General features: G+C 40.2%; 1 protein-coding gene across 1 annotated transcript in view; it reads left to right on the top strand.

The window, feature by feature from the left end:
* Positions 1-21,862, top strand: part of pmfbp1 (polyamine modulated factor 1 binding protein 1) — a 152,865-nt gene that overhangs the window by 94,812 nt on the left and 36,191 nt on the right. The window contains exons 12-16 of the mRNA XM_088938848.1: positions 326-472; positions 1,741-1,824; positions 3,377-3,568; positions 4,750-4,824; positions 21,322-21,468. Coding sequence (XP_088794974.1) covers positions 326-472; positions 1,741-1,824; positions 3,377-3,568; positions 4,750-4,824; positions 21,322-21,468 — 645 coding nt within the window. The remainder of the gene's footprint in view (positions 1-325; positions 473-1,740; positions 1,825-3,376; positions 3,569-4,749; positions 4,825-21,321; positions 21,469-21,862) is intronic.

Raw genomic sequence — 21,862 nt, 5'->3', positions numbered from 1 at the left:
CAAGCAATCAGGTGAAGGTTTCTAGGTTACCTTAGTCTAAGTTGTAAGAGTGATAGAAAGGTGGGTTTGTTGTTTTGGCACACAGGTTTTGTAGAAGAGACTTTCTTTTTTTAGGCACATTTAGTTTTGAAAGCAGAAATCCAGTAGCTGATGGTTTACGTGTCAGAACGAGTATGTAGGAGATGTCAGTGCAAACTGGATGGGTAAAGGCATGGCTGTTAGGTCCAGGGATGGGCTGGCAGTTTTCCTGAAGAGACGAAGGGGCTTTACATGGCCGATTGATTTTCTTTTCCTCTGCGCTCTGGCGTGTCTTGTGGTTCGATAGTTGGACGTCCAGGAGCAGAGGATTTCTCAGCTGCAGAGGGAGCTGCAGAAGAGCCAGGCTGAGCTCCAGCAAGGACAGAGCCGTGCCCAGCAGCTACACAGGGATTTGCACACAGCAGGGCAGCAAGGAGAGGAACTCCGCAGACAGGTATACTCGCAACTACAAGGCCCAGGCTTTTAGGGCCTTCATTCCTAACTTCATGCTTCGCACCCACAGCTGTTTGTATGTGTGTCTGAATTTGGGCGTGTTATTTAAACATATTGTTTGGCTGTATTCTTCCTGTTTATGCAATAATAGCAAAAGCCATGCTGGAAAAATATTATAAAGCTGACGTACATTTAAGTCGGTCTTGTTAAGCTAGTCATTTAAAACTAGAATACACATTAATACAAATACAAATGCCATTTCAAGCACAATCTGATTTAGTTCACCAACATGGACCATTTCTATTTTTAGATCTCTATGGCATGATTTATCTTATTTTTTCAATTTTTTTAAAATGGTAGTTGCTCCATTTCAATACAATGTTATGTAGATATTTTAACTGGAGGAAATGAAATAGGTATGCCGTCTGTCTCTTGCAATTGGTGTTGAAGTCTGTTGATATCTGAACATTTTGATATAATTCACAGACATTAGCAGACAAAGTTGATAAAAGTAAGATGACCGTCCACGACAGGTGGAATCCATTTGCACATACGATGCCAGAATCATCGTATCATTAGCACATATTGACTCGGGGGCAGTATCCTAAGATTTCAGATCAAAGAAGATCCATGCTGAATAAACATGATCTACTCTGAGCTTCACTTGTTTTTTATCCAGCCACAGCGAGTCATGCATTTTACGGTGTCCATGAGTGCTGTGCTGCTCTTGCATTCCACAGACTGCCCAGTCCCTTGGCTTTCTGAACAAGCATGAACAAGGACTGCACTCTTTCTGAAAGCAGTTATGTAATTTAAAACAGCTCTACGAGTTATTGACTGTTAGTTGTTGTGAACTCTCAGCAAAGCAAAAAGAGGTATAATTTGTAGAACTGACGGGATGATAAGCTGCCAAGTTCACTTGCTAAGCAGTCATGGTAACAATTTCCTCCTTGCACCTGTCAGATTTGAAATTTTCAGAACTATAGCTAGGCAACATAAAACTGGAATCTTAAATAATTTTTAAAGAAAAGGCTAAAAATTCAACAGCAAAGTCCAAACCTGTGGTCCAGATGGATGTTATACAACCTGTTACAGTATATCCAAGATTTGTGAAGTATAATACATTTTAATTGTACTAATACAGCAGAGGTAATGTCTAGAGAATCAGATTGTGTCAGAATTCAGTTTGCTGTTAGGGAAGAGTCTGTTAGTATCAGAGAGGAAGCCGAGATTAAAGTGGTCTGGGCTCTCTGACTATACCTCCTGCAGTTAGCTGAGGTGACCGGTCATCTGGAGCAGTTGAAGGAAGAGAACAGCACTCTGAGGGGATGTAAGCTGGAGCTCAGTGATGAGGTAAGACAAGACACACTGAGCCATGGTGCTTACGTCGTTATGGCATTGGGAGTGTAGCAATAGTTGTTTTGTCTGGTCAAAAGATTAGTGCCTATTGCTCTGGAATAATTATAGGCTTTAGTGTTATCATTTTGTATGAGAAATTGCTGTAGCATCCTTTCAGATATTTCTGTTGCATACTTCAAACAAGGAAAAAATGGTATGATCCAATCAATACCTGACAAAAAAGACCTTTTATAATGTTTTTTCTCTTAATGTGTTCTAAAGAGCTGCTAAAAAGCATCACGCATTGTAATTGCATCAGGAATCTAAGTGCAAGTAAAGAAACCATTGACATGCACAGCACTGTGCTCACCTCAGTCATGCTCGCTGTGTGTATCTTGTCCTTTAAGTAATGCTGTGTTCACATTTGGACCATGTTTTTACATAAAATTTCCCCAGTGAGTCACACACTCCTTCCATTAGCTTGTGATCTTACACGGCTTTCCCTGGTGAGGTTACTGAGAAATTATATTTTGTGCCTTTCTGTGGATGACTGGAGGGCTTGTGATTGCACTCATTGCAAAGTATAAAGAAGCGTCCCTGGCCGCAGACTCTCAGACAGTGTTCCAGCAGTCTGGTGAGCTCATCCAATTCCCCTTCTGTCCACTTTCTAGTTTTCATCTTTGAAATAGCATTTGATAAAGCCAAAAACAGAACTTTATTATTGAGGTTGAGCTTGAAACGATTGGTCTGCATTTTAATAACTTGAGAACACATGGCTGTGGGCTTAGCATTGGTGACCAGTTAGTCAATTTGCTTTTGGCCTCAGCTGACTACTTATTACCGGTTACCGGTATCTTATTTGGTACTCAATCACCCTGTCTTGCTTCCCTCGTAATAGTGAATTTGCCCTTTGTGATATATTGGACAAATGTCAAGAACAGTGCCAGTGTGCCAGTGGTTGTTTGGCGATGTTACTGGGTCTGTATCGCCCATTAAACCACTGCAGCCCTGTCATTGGAGAAGGAAGATGAACACTTTCAGAGTGCTTTAGACTGTGGTTGTGTTGATGCAATAAGGCACACTGCGTGGCATGTGAGATATTATTACAGTATTGTTGTTTAATTGTTTTTTGTTTGTAATTGTTTGTAATCCTGGTATGAAATACCTGAGGCTCTGGCCACAGTTTAAGGTCTTGACAGTGAACAGGCAGCTTTCCCTACAAGAAAGGGAAGATTATTGGTGTTGCAACCTTATCTAAGAGCAATTTGAAATAAACAGCCCTCCTATAATATTAGTCAGTGCACAAATTGTTGTGAAATGATAAAACTGAATGTACTGACTAATGTGAACCGTGCCAGAAACGTGAGGGTCTGCGCTATGCTGGTTGTGCTTCTACACCTAAGTAAATCCTCATTTAAAAACTGCCACGCAGAAAGAGCTGTCCTGTACAGCACTTGATATCTCTCACTTGAGGGCTGGCCCAAACCTGCGGCTCGCACGCCGGGGGTTATGGGGTAAACTCGTCACATACACCAACGTGCCTGTGCTCTGTGCTGCCGCCCTGCAGGTTGAAAGGCTGGCGGCCGCGGTGTGCTCTCTGCAGAGAGCTGCTGAAGAGAGAGGGGCCTCGGAGGCTCTGGAGGCTGAGCGGCGCTGCCAGGGCTTGGAGAGGCAGCTTTCTGAGACCCGAGCCCAGCTCGCCCACTGCCAGGACAGAGCGCAAAGACTGCAGGATGAAGCACGAGTTGCCTGCAAGAGGGTGAGGTGGCGTTTTGCACCATTCTGTTGCCAGTAATGTATTCCATTAAACTTGTTTTCTGCTCCCACTCTCCACGGCTTTATCACTCCCTGCCTCACAAAGCTGCCACAGAGCGTTCATGCCTCTGTAAATGAAATTAATCCGGATCGCTTTTTTTTTCTGTCTAGGAGCCCTGCAGGTAATAAAATTTAATTTCTTTGCCTTCTCTGCCTAGACCTCCTGTACAGTGTCTTCAATATCCCCTACACAATACACAGTGTCAGGTTGCCATTCTTTTCCTCCTGCAATAGAAATTAATCCCAAACATATTTTGCTTGAAATGAATGCGCATCACTTCGTGATGGAAATGAAGCTAGGTGGATCTAACATTAGTGTTATTATTAATGCGATTTTACTTTTACTTTAAGTGTCACCGTATGTGTCACCTTTGTCGACATTCACCCCGGCACACCACGCTCTGATTTAATGATGCATACACCATGTCTGCAGTGTTTAATCTGAGCAGCGCTGGCTCAGGAGCAGATTACATGGGCCTCCTCCTCTGTGACATGATAGGAGTACCAAATACGAGAGGAGCAGGTCTCCCTTCCCGCTCCCTCTGTGCGTTGATATTACAAGGAAGAAGTAAAGGCCCCTGTTTTGCAGAAAGGGCTTGATCCTGCATTTTCAGTAACTGGATGATTGCTCTAATAGTTAAAACTGTTAACGCTCTACTGTAGATCAGTTACTCTCCTTTGCATAACTTCAAGTGTATAGTAGTCTGAAGAATATTTCAGTAGTCATACAAGAATGTTTTTGCAGATGTATGCAAAGCATTAAAATTGATCTAATAAGCCTCACAATTAATGCACATCATCCTTCTAAACCATTTTTCATACTGCCCATTTTTTCGTTAGTATCATTGTAAGGTACTTTTAGTTGTGATTTTGTTGTATTTAAAAATGCATCGTGTGTGTTTGAAACTTTTGGGACAGTTGCTAAATATTTGAAGGAAAGTATATGAAGAACAAGCAAATAAAACACTGAGGTATACTGAATCAGGGTTTTCATTTGGGACAGTGTGCATGTGCCTCAGTCATACTCTTAGCATCTTGAATACATCTGTGTGAGATGTGAAACGCTCTTATCTTTTACAAAACGACGGTCCCTCGTTCTAAATCTGTGTTTTTCTGCAATGACAGGCAGAGGAGAGAGAGGTCTTTTTCCAGGCTGAGGTGTCCAGTCTGAAGACTAGGCAGATCACTGACAGCAAAGAGGTAAAAGCTCCGGGCAGCTCCGCAGGCCACATCCCCCCTGCCCTTCTGCTCTTCATACTGTACCTACTGCAGGACGCACTGCCCCCGTTACGCCCCCCCGCGGGCTCACTGCACACCTTTGCAGTGTTTCTACAAATCCCTCTAGCAGCGCTTCAGAACGAGTGTCGTCGCTGTGCGAAACCTCATCTTTTTTTTGCCTATGAAGCTCACTGCATCACTGTTGCATGCCGACAAAGGTACTCACACACATTTACACCCAATAATAATATCTTTCAGTTGCATCAGTGCCGCTGTTTAAGACATTAACCTGAGGCACCTACTGTGGTTTTCACGTTCAAGGAACAGTCATCGTGGCAACTAAGTTGTCATGGTTTCTCTCGGTTGCAGTGTGGTTGTTGTGCAGTCTTCTATGGAAAAAAAATCTTTCTTTAAAACTTTCCTTATGGCTAAATACTTTACCAAAAAACCTTTCTTTTAATATATCATTTTTTCCATATTATCTACACACAGAGTTTTGACTGTGAAATGTACACTAGCTGTTCATTTTAAAAATGCTTTCATAACATTTGTCTTTTGCCGGCCGAAAACGATGTTGACCAATATGTTAACCAGATGTGATGGGTGTGCACAGCCACACACAAGTTTTCACATAAGCACTCAACTGCTGTGAAGACAGAACAGAAAAGCCCAGAATAAAATGTGCCTTTTCCTCAGAGTCTACACCTGGGGTTAATTAGATAGGTCCTAGAGACCACAAGCTTAGGTGTAAATAATTGAGATTGTAGTAAAGCTAGAAATGACTTCACCCATAATGGGGAGATTTTGCCTGTGAGCTGTCAGTGCTAACGAACAGTATTGCACAATGCAGGAATGACAGCTAGGACCCTGCAAGGAGAGGTTGCTAGTAAAACAGTTGATTGAGAATAGAACAAAGTGAAAACCATAAACACACTGGACTGTGCTCTTTAATTTTGGTATCTCTGGAGAATTGGTTTCACTGTGCAGTGGAGTGAGTCACACTCAGCAGTCAGTGGTCTTCCTGAGACCGGAATTTAATCCACCGTGTGTGTGTGGATCCAGAAATGGGGGTGTCTTGCAAAGCACAGTCCTCTGATTGAAGAACCAGAACCCGTAATAAAGAGGGCAGGATCATTTCATATCTCTTGGTTGAATTGTAGTTGGGGTGTAGAGGGGGCACTGTAAAGTGGTGAACAGCAAATTCTATTAATTCTGCAGAAGCCTCAGCAATTTTCAGTAATGTTTTTGTTTTTGGTAATGTAACAGCATGGCGGTGCGTGGTGTTGAATGCATATAAAGGTTTCCTTCTGATGGATAGATATATAGCGCTGCGCCAGAGATCGGCAAGTTAAAGGGAGTCTCTCATTCCGCTCTGTTGCTTCTGGGAGCAGCACTGATTTTACCGCAGTTACGACAGCAAGATGAAGTGGCTGTCCGGTTAGAACATATTTGATCCTACACTTTTTTTTTTTCGATTCAACATTTTATTTTAAAGACATCTCATCGTCAATGTGTAATATTTTAATTGGCTTGGCACTTGGCACAAAGATGGCATTATTCCCATCTAACTCTGGCTGTTTTTAAGCAGCCCTGTCTGAAATAATTTTAACTGTAGCCTATATATCAGCACGTTTGCCACAGTGCTACACAGAATGCAGTTCTGTGTATGTATTAAAGTGTGAGTTAGTGTGCCTTATTATCATCAGTGCCTGGCTGTGTGCACATTGATATGTATGTGTGCTTAATTCTTAACCCCCCAGTGCTGGTCCCTTTTCTGTTTAAGAATAGCGGGTTTTTTTGGAGTGCATTAAAATTAAATTCGCTCTTGTTGTTGTGAAAAGAGGCACACGTTAAAAATAATTGGATGTGGGAGAGAACAAAGGGCTGCCTCCCCTTCCTTCCCCGCGCGCCCCGATGAGGCGTTAATACCAAGCCAACCGCATTGTTCTGCTGTCTGCAGCCATCCCCCCAGCCAGACACTCAGCGCTGGATAAGTCACTTTTAATGTCTGATAATCAAGGTGAATTTTCAAAAAGCTGCCATTTTCAAATGATGGTGTATATATTATGTGGAGATGGGGGATAGGAAAGGGAGGGAGGGGGAAGGGGGGGCGGTTGGGTATGCGCTTGAGTTGCACACATGTACAGTGAAAGAGAGACACCCAATGGTAAACGGAGGCGCTGCAGGCAAGGAGTGTTGGCAGCCTATACTGCGAAGAGGAGTTATTGTCTTTTTGATATCACTCATGTACGGGAAACGCAGGGATATATCATTTTATGGAAGCAGATGTTTTCCAGGGGTCTGCTGGGCAACTGTAATCGCGTCTCATTTCCGTCTGTTTTTTCTCCTGTGCATGTGCATAGAGTATTGCGTTCGGAAGGGCCTGAAAACGGTGTTTGTGCCATTACAGCGCTCGGTGGGTTCCGGTTTTCAGTAAAGGCAGCATTCCCTTCAGTGGCTCTGGAGGAACAGCGAAGAGCGAAAGCTTAACTGATATTACCAAAAATGAAATGTGTTTTTTAATCATTTTTTGCCCCCCCCCGGTATTTCTTAACAAACATTCAAACTTACATCATCTATATCACCAATATTTAAAACTGCATCTTTGTCGTGCTCTTCTGGGGTCTGGTGGCGTGAGATGTGTTTTTAATTCAGCTCCACTGTGCATTCCAGGTCTCTAGTTCTGCTTTCCATGTGATATATCATGGTAGGTACATAGGATGTGGTGACGCAATAGGTGATTCTGTTAAATAATCGAATTGTGTATATTGTTTATCTTGATCATTTGTAAGGATTTTGCTTCTAAATGTGTGTATTTTATCTCATTTTACAAACCTTAATGCAGTTTATAGGTTATTTAACAATAGTTGCTTTTGAAATGGGCAACATGGAGAAAATGGAAGCCTTTGTTTACTACGTAAGTTCTTTTATGTATGCAAGATCTTTAGTAATTCCTGTGCAAGGGAAATTAGGTCTTGATGTCCAGTATTTGACAGAAAATTACATTTTGATGTTTTTATTTCACTTACTATGCTGATGTTTTTTTAGGAAGAGGGTGGCATTAAATATCTGCATGACTTCTTGCTGCGATATAGTGACTTTTTTCTTCAGAGCTTTCGCTGTCATCAGGTCAAATACAGCAGCACACGTTTGCTGGCCAGCATGTCCCTGCACTGCTTGTGCCCGATATGGTATCTTGAGCTCTGCCCAACAGTGCTACATCAACTCTAATTATTTGAGTCTATTAATCCATTTCTTCAACAAAGGATTAATGTACTAGTCGACTCCTTTTAGGGCCATTTTCACAACAACATGGCTGCTTAAAGTTTCCTTTTAACCTTGCTACCAGACAAAAACGACATATTCTTTAGATATGTGTCTGTGGTACCGAGAGTAAACATTAAGGCATTTTTCTTAAGCCTGCAGTTGAAAACTGAATATATATTTTTTGCAGTTACAGTAAAAGATTTTTTTGCATCTGTCTTGCTGTGCAGAATGATTTCAGTCTATGGCCAATGCTTTTATGATCTCTGGATTCAGGTCTTTTGCTTCTGTTCTGTATGTTTTCACCAGGGGTTTTAGATCGAACTGAAAAGTTTTGTTATCTGATGTTCTCCAGTGTATGGAAGACCTGCTGGCTGTGTTGTGGTTGTGTTTCACTGCCTCATCTGTGCTTTTCCTGATTACCTCATGATTTTTGGATGCCATGTATAATTTCCAGATTTCTTTGCAATCTTTTTCCTTTTATCTTATTAAGGTAATCCTCTTCCACTCTGACATCTCAGAATTATGACCTGTTCTTAAGTTCCTTGAGCTGGAGTTCAGTGGGAGTCCCCTGATCTCTCACAGTTTTAATTAAAGGCAAAAGGACAGAGTTCAGCAGGAGCAATCTGTATTATTTCCATCCATGAAAATCTCGCAGCCATCGTCTTGCTTTCTGAGAGACATGATCCAAATGATCAATCTCTATGACTGCACTTGAGTTGATCTGTTTCACTGCTTTGATGTGGTATTCAGGTTTAAGCAGTCACTTATTGTGCAAGACTATTGTAAAAAAAATCACTTTCTTTAGCAGTTGATTCCTTTTAGAATGGCAGAGGAAATCAATGACATACAGCAAATCAAATCCATTTAGCATTGATTAGACAGGTAATGAATGAGTAGTCTGTTAAATCAACAAGTTTCACTGTAGTCTGGAATGAAAAAGCTGGAATTTTTCCTCGGTATAATAAAACCCAGAATCATGACAGCAGATGTCTTTTGTAAGACTTTTTTTACTGGAAAAGATTAAATTGTATTTGTGCGTTTATTTATTTTTCATTCTGCTGTTACTAATATTTAGAAATGTATCTAATTTCTATGTGCATTTTGTTTTTTAGCACATATGATTACTTTCTTTCTGACCATTGACATATAATTAAGCATTAATATCTCACTCAGCAGGCAATACCTGCTACATAATAAACTGAGGCATTAAGCAAATATCTCCTGGATTCTCATGGAAAGAAAAGGATAAGCAGTGTAGTATGCAGTAACAACAGGCAGCAATTTTACATTCCTTGTTACATAACTGTTTTTATGTGTATTCTCTTTAAGAGACATAGTAGATTTAAACATGCAGTTTCAACAATCTATGATTTCTGTAACGTTAAGTAACAACATGTTGGTAGTAAAAGTTAGAAATGTCATTTGAAAACCATTATATATAGTGCATGGGAAATTGTGCCAAGCAAACTTGATAGCATTGAGGTTGTGGCAGCTTGCCACTCTTGGGTAAGAACCCTCAAGGGTCATTTCACTGGCATCACCATTGTAACAGCAAATTAGAGAAGGGGATATTATTTATGATTCCCCTTAATGATGGGAGTGATGCCAGGAAGAGGTTGTCAGAGCTGAGCTCTGACATTCCAGATGCTGTTTGTCTGCAGCTTCTTTTGCTCGGTTTTACAGCAAGAGAAGAGGGTCAGGCTTGACAGTGAGATGGAGAGCTCTTGTTAGTGATCAGTCCTACACCTCACTGAATGGGCTATACATACTGTAGTAGATGCAGTTTGAGTGGGGGCATTTGGAAGTTCTGAAATAAATCAATTCAAACAGCAAAATAATAAATTGCCGTATCATTGTTTGCTGGGACTATTGCTGACAAAATAAATAAAAGAGCATTTTGAGAAAAGCTCCTTATACTGTAAAGTTCTAATTCCTCTAGACTGTGAAAATACTTAATTTTGCTCTGTTTGCCTATTCCACATGCTGTGCTTAAATATTTAACATTTGTTTTATAGAGAAGACTGGTTTCACATGGAAGTCTATAGAGCCAGTTTCTCTTGCATGTAGTTAGCCAATTTTAAGCACCCCTGTCACATTTCAGACTAAGGCAGCAAAATAGAAGAATGGTTTATTTAATTCAACTGTATTTTGTAACAACAGTTTGAGTCCTATAAAAAATTAATTGAGTTTGGAGATTCATTGACTGATCTGTGTACATTTCTGTCTATCTGTCTAGATAGGCAGCTGCTTATGGGGGAAGCACAGGAAGCGCGCAGACCTGGAATGTAGCCTGTGTTTTTGTATGCATTTCTTTCTGCTTGCACCTTCTGTTTCATAGCCTCTTTACAGTGTTTTCAAACACTCGTTGGTTTCAGAATGCTCCCCCTCCCCCTGCTTGTCTTTGTATCCTTAAAATATTCTGCACATCCCGCCACAGTTCCGCATGACAGACACCCCTAATATAATCTGTGTGTCTGAATTCTAATTTATACCGTCAGGATAAAATAAATAGTCTGCAGTTAATTATGGGGAGCCAGCTCCTGGCTTGCAGGGTGATTTATGAAGTGCGCGCAGGCATTCTGCAACACATTTTTCTTAATTTATTTTTAATCTGTCTTTCAATTAATTTTCCAGGAAACGTCTTAATGATGTCAGAGGTGTGTGTTAATGAGACCAGGCCAAAAAGGCAACACTGGTGGCGAGGGCTGATCAGGGCTTGTGGTGGTGGTGGGGGGGGGGGGGTTCGTTTTGACACGACACAGACGTGAACCCCCTCCTTTGTCAGATGTGGGGTGCTGCCAGTCTGTCTGTCTGAGATCTCAGCCTTTTCCCGTGAGTTTTAGTTCAGTGTTTTCCAATTTGTTCGGGGCTTCCAGTCACAGTTGCGGATTAGCAGGTTTCTGCCCTTACCCACAGAGAATGGCAGGGCTTCGCAGGCTCCTTTTTCCTCAGTGGTGAGATCTAGTAGTGGGTGGGGATCAAAAGCGCAAAGCAAAGTTCCTGTCTGATAAAATTGCGAAAGAGAAGAAGATGCTTCACGTTATTTGCATTTTTTTAATTAATGCTGATGTGTTCTCCATGCTATGCACTGCTGTTCTCAAGTAATTAGTAATGAGCATGTTTGTGTACAGCACCTAAAGCCTGGAATGAAAAATAGGGCAGCAATTGCTGTTTTAGCTGTTGAGCCTTCTTCAGCCACAGTGCCTTCAAACAGCGAACCATTAGTCTCCATTGAGGATTACTAGACGCTGGGGTTTTGACATCTGGGTTCATTTGTTCATTTAGCATTTGTTCTGCTTTTTAAAAAAAACTAGCCTAGCGATAAGAGGTAGGAATAGTTAGCTGCAGCAATCTTTAAAAAAGAATAATTTATTTTCTTCTGCCTTTGTCTCCTTCTTATGTCCCTTACACACACACACATACACACACTATATTCATGCACATATCATTACAGAAGTTTTATTTTAATCTAATGCTGACATTTCCAAAAAGGTTTTCACTAGTCGACAATCCAGTAGTCACCGTGCTGATCAATAGTGTGGTCAGACTGGGAAGCGCAGTGGGTCCTTAATAGGTCCTGCAGGTCCCGCAATAAAACATCTTAGTGAACCGACCAGCAGCTTCTCAGCTTCATTAATGGGAAGGCGTTAATTGTGAGAGCTGGCCCTCTCGCGTCAGGGCTGTGGAGCAGGAACAGGTGAGTGGGTGAGGGCCAGCTGGAGCCTCTGACACGCCTTTAACCAATTAACCCCTGGCCTGGTGTGACACAGCCGCTCATCCACAGCCCGCTGACAGCCATGAAATCTCATCAGTTCATGCTGCTTCCTGCATGTATGTACACTACATGAATAATGGCTGGCATTATCTGCTATGCTTTCAAAAGAGCTACAGCATGGAGTGGAGAGGATATGTGCGTTTGGCGGGGGGTTAGGCTCCGGGGAGAGTGCAGGCTGTGCGCTGTTTCAGGGCTGGACAGCTGACCCGTTTTTGAGGTGCTGCTACAGCATGTGGACGAGGTGAGACTGAGGTTAGTCTGCTGTGCACAAGGGGGCTCCTTCCCACAGAACCACAAGTGGTGTTGTAGACAGATAATATTCAAAGAAGAGCAAAAGGAAGAAAGGGGAATTTGGGGGTATTTAACAGATAGATAAAAGGATGAGTGATGGAATGGAGGGAATGGCAGCAAGGCAGCAGGAGGAGATGAGGGACAGGCTGAGGAAGCACGGAGATGGGCTGCTTGTGTGCACTCTTTGTGCGTGTGTGCACTGTGTATTAACTAAATAGATAGCTCCCAACTTTAATTGCCTTTGCATCCACTTATTCACCCCTGCCACCCCTCAGCCCCCCTCTCTCCCTTTCCCTCGCCTTCACAAATGAAAGAGAGAGGAACAGAGAGAGAGAAAGAAGGGAAGCATAATTACTTATTTTAGTGGAGTGCGGCAGAATGCCTTTTGCCAAATGACTCTAATTCCAAATGGTTAACAAGATTTTTCTCTTTAATAGAGCCGAATCCGTGTGACAGCAAATTGCTTTCCCATTTGCAGCCTTAATGGCTTTTCATACTTTGCACTTCCAATAAGCAGTAAACTCGGAAATTAATATTGCACGCTGTGTTATGATGCAAATGGGAGCAAGATAGGGGAGCAGTACCATCATGCAGAAAGCCTTGATTAGATCAGTAATTGCTTCACTAGACTTTTTTCCTTTTTTTTAACTTATTTATTTATTTTAGTCCTGCCGTTTGCTCCTCTTTCATGTTACAATAATTTTTGTTTTTAAAATCGAGGGTAATCATTTGTGATTTGTAAATAGCTCACCCTTGATTTACATTCCTGTGCTTACTGTCACTCTGTGTAACTGTGACCTCTGTGCTTGTTGGCTTAGCTACAAAAGAGCTGTAAGGGGCCAGGAGAGACCAATACAGTGTAGAACTGGGAAGGTTGCTTAGCTCAAATATAATATTATGCAGGTGGACGTACTCTCCTGTTATGATTCAGAGGGGTTTAAAGAACAATAGGGATTATAGTACTGGTCAAAGATTGACAATGAAGAGTCACTATAGGTTGGATTCAAATGGACTCTAAGAGGCTGTAACTTCTCAGCACAAACTTTACAAGAGCTGTTGCTAATCTTGTTGAAATATTCCTTTTTTGTGGTATTGTTGCACAGAGCATAGACCCATGTCACCATGACCAATGAGCTGTGAAGGAAAGTGTTGCTCATTGTATACAAATTACAGTTCAACCTTTGTCTTATCATTTCCTGTTTATTATTCATGAACACAGTGCCACTTTGAGGAGACAAGGTGTAACTGCGTTTGCCTTGGTCTGTGATCTTGGTTACCATGTAGCTTTATGGCAAATATTATTGAGGAGACAAATACAGGAGATCTGTATGCAGATTGTTATAATAGCCGCGAGACATCTCTGTGCAGAGACGCTGAAGTGACACAGAGTTATAGGCTGTCAGTGGAGCCTGGCCGCTCTGTCTTGTAAACAGCTCTAATTATGCACAGGCAGTGATTCAGTGCACACGGTTGGCTTTTTATATTACTGCCATAGAACAGTCAGTCTCTCCAAAAATGCTTTAAATTGAAATAGGGTTTCCACTGCATACCCTCCGTGCTGTGTGGTTTGTAACATATAGGAAGAAGCGGAAAGCAGCTATGATAACAGACTGACTCACAGGTACATCTGAGAAGTCTTCTAACTGTCGTCAGGCTGGGCTTACTGACGTGACAAGGAAGCGTGATATGGTTTTCTTCTAATTTTGCCCAAATCTTTCTCGTGCTATTATTATTAGGAGAAAAGTATAAAAGAGTAATTTTTTTCTATCATAATTTGTATTGATGCTGCATGATGTTGTAGAGTTATGAATCTGGAATCTGTTATGCCTCTGTATACTGTACAGGGTGACTCTTTTCCTCATAGTGCTCAATACAGTAAGCTCCTTCTCCTCTACTCATTGTGGTCTCTCTCAGACATTCAGTACTTCATTACATTATAAAAAACCCTGCACGTGAAAAGTACACAACACCTCTGTAAGTTTGGGTAATTATCATTTTATAGGCATTACAGAGTAGAATTATCCTTTTGACTATTCAGATCCTGAAATCTTAGTTCTTATGATGACTGTAAACAACCCAGCTTTTGGCTTTGCAATTTGTTTCTAAAATGCCTTCCTGCTGTTAATTCCCTGATAAGACTCCAAGGCATCTAATACCCCGTCTATGATAATTATAGTTTATTTTATTTACATTGATTGCATATTTCATATGTAAAATACTATCTCAAGCCCCATATCAGTGTTAAATACAACTCCACAGTAGGATACCAAAGCTGCAATCTGAGACAGCCTTTGTTTGAAAAATAAGCCTATTATTTTTGTTATCAGCACATCTTACATTTTGGGAGTTACTTGATCAGTCTGACTTCAGACCATTCATTAATCAAAGAGTCTGAATCTTCAGCAAGGAAATTGTAGTGTCCTGTCTGTTTTTAATGCACAGGTGGTCAAGCCATTAGATCCTTTCTGGCATACTGGTGTTCAGATTTGTTGGTAACATTGAATTGTGCTCCCTGTGGCTCGTTCTTAACCCGCATCCAAATGTAATCCTGTTGGTTTGGACTCTAAGCACAGCAAGCTTGGGCACAAACTATGGATTCACTCTCGATTCATTATCTCGATGCCCTTCATTTCTGGGCATCATTTGGCTTCAAACTCAAGCAGCTAGATAATGTAATAGTATACAAGAAGGGTTAGTTGTGTTTCTTGAGGTAACATGTATCTGTAATCTGTATGAGGCATGTAACATACATGATATCCTGACAAGTAAATGAGAGATTCACTATGCGCGCAGTGCCTCTGAGGAAATAATATTTAAAAATATCTTAAATGCTGATTATTCCCCTCAGCTACAGTATATACTGTATGTCAAAAGGGGGCCTTCTCCACACCTTTCTGTAAAAGAAAACAACAAAAAAAAGAACACAATTCTCGTTGTTGCTCTATTTCAGATAGAAAAAAGCAGCAGTAGCAGGAGCAGTTGAGACATTGTTACTCTGACCTCGGACAAAAATTGCAAATAAATTCAATTGAATAGACGACAATTGCTTGCAGCTATTGAGGTTAAGCGTCCTTTGGTCTACAGAGCGTTAGCATTACTTTATGCAGCGGGCTGGGTCATGTGACTGCATACAATCTGCTTCTCTCACCAAATCTCCATGGCAACCACTGATTTCTTTTACAGTACAGTCCCATTTCACCTGCCTCTTCAGTAATTGGCTTGGAATTTTCCAGCATATTAAAAAAATAATAAAATATTTCTGAACTGAGCATTGAGAGAGAGGGGGAGAGAGCGAGAGATGAGAGGCGAGCAACATACTCATTGTGCTGGAAAATTAATAAAGGAAGAGGTTTTCAATAACTAATTAAAAAGATTTCAGTTTTAGTGGGTTTCGGTGTAATATTGTTAACCAGAGCAATACTCATTGCAGGGATTAGTCTGCTTTTTTTTAATTCAGACACAAATTACAAGGGCTGTTAGAATACTTAATCAGGCTGAGCATAGATAGTAACACAAATAAATTATGTATACACATACAGTATATCAACACATTTCATATTTCATTTTTCTTTCATTTGAAATGGTTTTCATATAGAATTTTGACCAAAATTAATGATTCACATTTAAAAAGTTTGCTTCCCCTATACCCATTTGGATTTTAGTTCGTAACCGTGTACAGGCTATAATCTAAACAGTAAAAACTGAGGGTCTTGGAAAAGGTTTTCTGATGACTTGTAAATGCATGTTGGGAATAGATATTCGTCATTAAAGATACAAAAAATTACATTTCCTTACAAATATTTATACAGAAAAAAGATTTGTAAAACAAGCACCAGCAACAGTTTTCAACACAGTTGAAATTAAAAAAATGAAAATGATCTGCATGTTGTGTGCCAACCAGTGAACAGACATCTGAAATCACCTTGAAATCAGATTTAAAGGAAACTTGAAATAGATTAAGTTTTTCTCCTATCCATGTTTAATCTTTTTTTTTTAAACTGACTTTGCTGATGTGGGGGTTCATCTCAGAGTCGTTTTTGCAATTTGTATGATATCTTTCAGATATTTTTCAGGCTGTCAGGGGGAACTTTATGCAGCAGAAGTTTACAGATTACGAAACGACTTATTGGTCTTATTCCCAGTTGAAGACTGTCCAGTGCATAAAACCATCACATATCTAGTTACAGTGTGGCTGGAAATGACTGTGAGAATGTGCATCAATAACCCAGAATGTTTTCTAAGAGCCAGTTCTGAATTTTTAGCCGTTCGAAAGTCTGACTTACCTATAGTGAAGCACCTTTTTTAACAACTGAAGCGTCAGTATGGTATGGGGTAAAGTGTGAGCAGACCTGCAGTGAAAGGCAGGCTGACAGCAGGCACATTAAATAAATCACAGCTGCTTTAACACTGGAACAGTATCTCCCAGTGTGAAACAACAGGCCTCACAGTCACACAGCTCCACAGTGCAGGGAAGGCTACTCTATAAGTGGTCCTTATTCTGTCCTTTATTTGTCAAGAACAGGTCCTTGCAGACACTTAAGGGCCTGCTGTTTTATTTAAGCAATAATACCTGACACAGAACTGGGCTATCATCTGAAGTTTGGAGCTGGGATACAGGGTAATGACCTTATTTCTCTTAACAGATCCATCTTGACTCCTAACCCCAGTTATAGATGTTTTACTCCTGTGTCTTGCTGGGGTTTGTTACTTCATTGGTGATTTTCAACTGGATGTTTTTTTTCTTTAAGTTGTGTTGGAAAGTAGCAGCAGAAAGCAGAACTTTTGGTTAATCTTTACTTACTTAAATATGCTGTATACTTATTGCTTCATTGATTAGTAAGGAAAGAACAATATCAGAAATTAGTGTTGGAACATTAGTTCACCTTTCGAAGGGTTTACTCCATAAACCAGTGACTTTGTTTCTGACATTTACCATAATTACGATTAATGAGTTACACCCCTTTTTCCTCTCTATTTCCAATGCACCTCTACATTACATGATATGTAATATAGAATACTGTATCTTTAATTGTATATGTGTGTATCTACTGTCTATGAAAGTACATGATAATGCTGCTAGGATGTGTGCTTTTTCTTTAGAAATTCAGTATGTTTAGTTTTTCTTTGAGTTTCACATACAGTAGTATTATTCATTACTACAGATACTGTCCTAAAAGGTGTATTCTGAATTTTCTACCCCTTTTGTACAGTATGTTATCCAAAAAAATCTACTTTTAATGTGTAAAAATCAAGTCTTCAGGATGACCAGATGTTTTAAGAAAACAGTAAAGTGACAAAATGCTCATTTCAATAATAAGATATAATTTTTCTTACTGATCATTTAAAGGGATAAAAAGAGAAAGTGAGCTTCAGGTTGAATTTATGTAGGTGCTTTGGGGAATGTCACCACAATTAATTGATTTTCCCATATTTGTCAGAAAAAGAGTAAACGCCTAACCCCATTCTGCATTATTAAAGCTAATACCACAGTGGTTTTTACAAGTCTTACACTGTGAATCAAAGTCTGACATGGACTGATGATGTATGTATATATAATTCAGACCATTGCATTGAGTTTGTTCCAATGGTAGTTTTTTTTTCAGATTCCCGTGAGAACACCTGTGTTTTCAAAGTAAAGACCACTTAAAGAATAGCCTGAGGCTTCTGCATACTGGAGTACCCTGCGATTCACATTAGGAACTGCTGTCCAAGCACAGAAAAATAGACATTCAATAGTCCTTGTCTCTCCTTGAGAAACCCCAAATACTTCAATATTGGGACTGGAAATGAATGCACTTAGATACACGGATTTTGTCAACATTTATAGCATGTGCACACAATACTGAGCCAGATGAATGGTACATCTATCTTTTTTACAGAGTTTATTAATCAATTATTCTGCTGAGCATTGAGGTTATATTAAAAGCATTAGCTGGAGATACACAGAAGTTATTTTGTTATCCATCCAAATAAAACATACTTTCTCTTACCACTGCAGCTTCACAGAATGTTCCATTAATAGTTGCAATAAATGGAAGAAAGCTGTATATCTTAGTTTCACAGTACTTTAAGTGTACCCTAATTAAATAAATAAATAAGTTTTCAAAAGACAGATGTTTGCAAATAAGAAACCTCTTCAACGTGCTTTATGTGCATATGCAAAAATAAAGTTGCTACACATACAGAAAAATAAATTAATACTCATACAAGAAAAATGTCGCTTGAAAGTCCAGTACTGTCCTTTAATTTGTGGTAATGAAATATTCTGTGTTTTTGATTTGCAAAATAGTTTTGTCTTTATTGCATTTGATGAAATAAGACAGATGAAATGTGGGTTTTATTGAGCCGGGAACCAGCTTCCTCCCACCCTGAACACTTGTCGCTAGTGTCTCCGTATCTGTTAAGCCACCACACTCATGGTCAAATGATCTGTATTTAATCCAGTCTGAATTTTTGAAAGTGTAATTTATGTTGCAAATGGTGGTTGAATTGATGATGTGGAGAGCTTGGTTTATTTCAATAGCAGTTTAAAAGCACCTATATACAGATGAATATTTGAACACTGTCAGGCTCATTGAGGGGGATCACAAGCCACATGGACCCTCCTGTTAACACTCTGTATCAGGCAGTTAAAAAGGAATCATCATAATCTGCACAGCTGCAGATCTGCACACCAGCGTGTTGTTTTCATGTGCTGTGACGAGTCTCACTTCTGACATCTTAAGGATAAATATAAGACAAAGTAGCAAGAAGAAAAACAACTCCCTGATGTGTGAAGGCTTAAAAGAAATGGAGTTAATGATTAGATGTCTTGTTTAATTCCCCGCCTGTGAAAATGGGTTTTGATCAGCAGTGAGGAAAAAAAGCAGCTTTCATATTGCGGTTTGCCATTTGTATAGAACTAGAGTTTTAATATTTAACACAATCCTATTACAGAAAATAAGTAGAGTCTTGCGGAACCCAGAATAACTTCATCTGCTTTAATTATTTAATGCCAGTTTGTGCATACACACATTGCCATTTATACTGTCTTTATTTAGGAAGGGAAGAAAAAATTACTTGATTTGCTCCAATGTGCTTTAAAACAACAAGGTGTGGTTGAGGAGGATGTGAAAATTAAATAGCTTTATTTCCAAATATACTGTACAGCCTTGATAGAATTTAGAAATGAAAAATAGAATTATTAAGGTAATGTAAGTAGTTTCCATTGCATTTGAGTAATAATTCAAGTGTGGACAGTCTCGGGGCCTAAACTAGCAGTAATAGCCTAATCGTCTGCTCTTATGATATCAGTGCTCACAGAATTAAGCAGTGGTACGTAATACAAAGACCATCTCTTCTGTGCTAGATCTTTTTTTTTGCTCAGTAAAATGAACATGAAAGTTTAATTTCTGTAAATTGTAGCTGTATTTACAAAAAATATTTATAAAAAAAACACCTACTATATCTTTCCAATAAATTGGACTTCACTACTATTGGGTCACAGTAATCTGTCAGATTGTGACTGCTGGCAGACATGTGGTACACATTCTTTTCATGTCACTCTTGTTCACTGACAAGGTGGCAGAATGGGGGCACCTGTGAATTATTTTAAATTCTCTTCTAATCTCAGTGACAATAAAGGCACAGGAAAAAATGCCAAGCAAATACTGTACATTCAAAAAGCCCCTTTTTTTTGCTACATACCACAGTACCATACAGCTTACTGTAAGTGCAATAACTATCCCATTTACATATCCAGAACCATACACCCTGCCAAGCAAGCCATTCCCTTTGTGCTTAGGCAGCTAATTTCAGTTTTTCCGTTTGGTGAACTCTGAACAAAGCTCTTGATGAACACTAAACAAGGGTTTTTTCACTTGTCTGTTATTCGATGTTTACGGGAAGGAAGATGGCGAGCTGGTTTTTACATTTCGGGAGTCTATTTGTGTGTTTTTGTGATTCCGTGCTTCATGCACCTTTTCATGCAAGTATGTCCAGAATCTTCCTTCTGCCGTCTCAACAGCTGTGTGGGAAGTGTGTGCAAAGTCCTCCAAGAAGGTAGTTATTTCGGCATGTGGAAATCTCAGCGTGCCTGGGCAGTGGAGGGCTGTGAAAGGGAGAATCCGAATGCGGCCCCCTGCTTGTCTGTCATCTTGTGTTGTCCTGCGCTCAGTGCAGGTGTCTGTGCCCGAGCCTCGCGCAGGGGTGTAGTGCAGAGGTAGCCTTCCACGACTTTCCCCCTTGGGCCTCAGTCAAAGCGTTCAGCATAGATCTTTATTTACAGCACAGAACTCGGAAACAGCTGGTCAATCCGTTTAGCCTAAGGCCACTGATTTGTTCGTATTTACTACAACACCTAAAGAAAAGCCAGGGTATTTTTTTCTCTCTCTTTCCTATTGATCCAGCGCTTAGAAAATCTGCTCTGCTGTCTAAACACTATTGATCCCCCTCTCCACTGTGAGTTCCCGCAGAAGTGTATAAAGGGACTGGATGAATTGAAATTTCATTTCCGACAACTTGTTCCTGTTATTTTTACCCTTTTTCGATGGGAAGAAACACGCGCTGGCGGCCTGCCGCTCGATGATAGTCAATAGCAACCTGACGGCAGGAAATGCAGAGCTCACAGCATTCTGGGGCAAAGCATCATGCGATTGGCTGATCTGCACACCCAAGGCTTGAAGCTGCTGAGCCCCCTTCATTAAAAAGTTTGCTGTTACCATTGAAAGTATTATATGTGTCATTATTGTAGTGACTGTGCTCACTTCGGATGGGCATTGTCATTAATATATAGCTATCATCAGCTTTGTGATGGATAATTGTCTAGCTGATCAAATCCCAGCACTGTCTGTCTTGTGGAAAGGTGTGTTTATATGTCTTGCTTATCCTACAGAGACCCAGCAATTGTAGGTCAAGCTCACACACTTGCCCTACTCACAATAAAAATGTGAATCTATTTCAGTTGTGCAATATTTGTTCTAATCACAGAAGTCTCATTCAAGATTGTAGATGGTTGACCACAAACTAAAGACCAGCTCCGTCTATTGCATGTGTATCCTTTCTGTCTTCACTCTTAATGTAAGCTTACCCTTTCATTGTGAAGCAGAAGTGAAGACTCATAATACTTAGAAACAAGTCATTTCTGAACATTTTCCTTTCCTCCTCAGCTGGTGGAGAGGAAGTGTGAGCTGCAGTCCCTGCAGAGGGCCTATGAAGACTTGCAGGTTCGAGAAAGTGACCAGGAGAGAGAGATCAGTACCCTGCACACCCAACTGAACCACACCAGGGAGGAGCTGCACAGTGTCACTTACAAGGTCTGCCTATCATTACAGCTACAGTATGTATACAAATACAAACTGCAGGCTTTAGAATTAGGGCCACACTAAGTTAAAAGTTTTGTCCATTTTCCTTTTGAAAATTACAGATCCTCTTTGCAAACATTGGTTTTCATCGTGTAGAAGCAGGAGTCTCCTTCCGGCACAAAGTTTTTGTCTTGTAAATTGTGATTGTCGAATTACTGAATCACAGCAGAGCTAAAGTGCTTATTTTAACAGATTAGCCTTTTATTGTTATAATTATGAGCACTGCGATTGGTATTATATACTGTTTACAATTGCAGTTTTTATTATCAAGTTTTTGCGTGTTTAGTTTTTGCTGCTTTCATAAACTGCACTAATGCACCCTCATATAGACAAGCACACAAACACT

Source organism: Atractosteus spatula, chromosome 21 (assembly GCF_055471065.1).
Source record: "Atractosteus spatula isolate fAtrSpa1 chromosome 21, fAtrSpa1.hap1, whole genome shotgun sequence".
Classification (NCBI taxonomy): domain Eukaryota; kingdom Metazoa; phylum Chordata; class Actinopteri; order Semionotiformes; family Lepisosteidae; genus Atractosteus; species Atractosteus spatula.
This window is presented reverse-complemented; position numbering and strand designations above follow the sequence as displayed.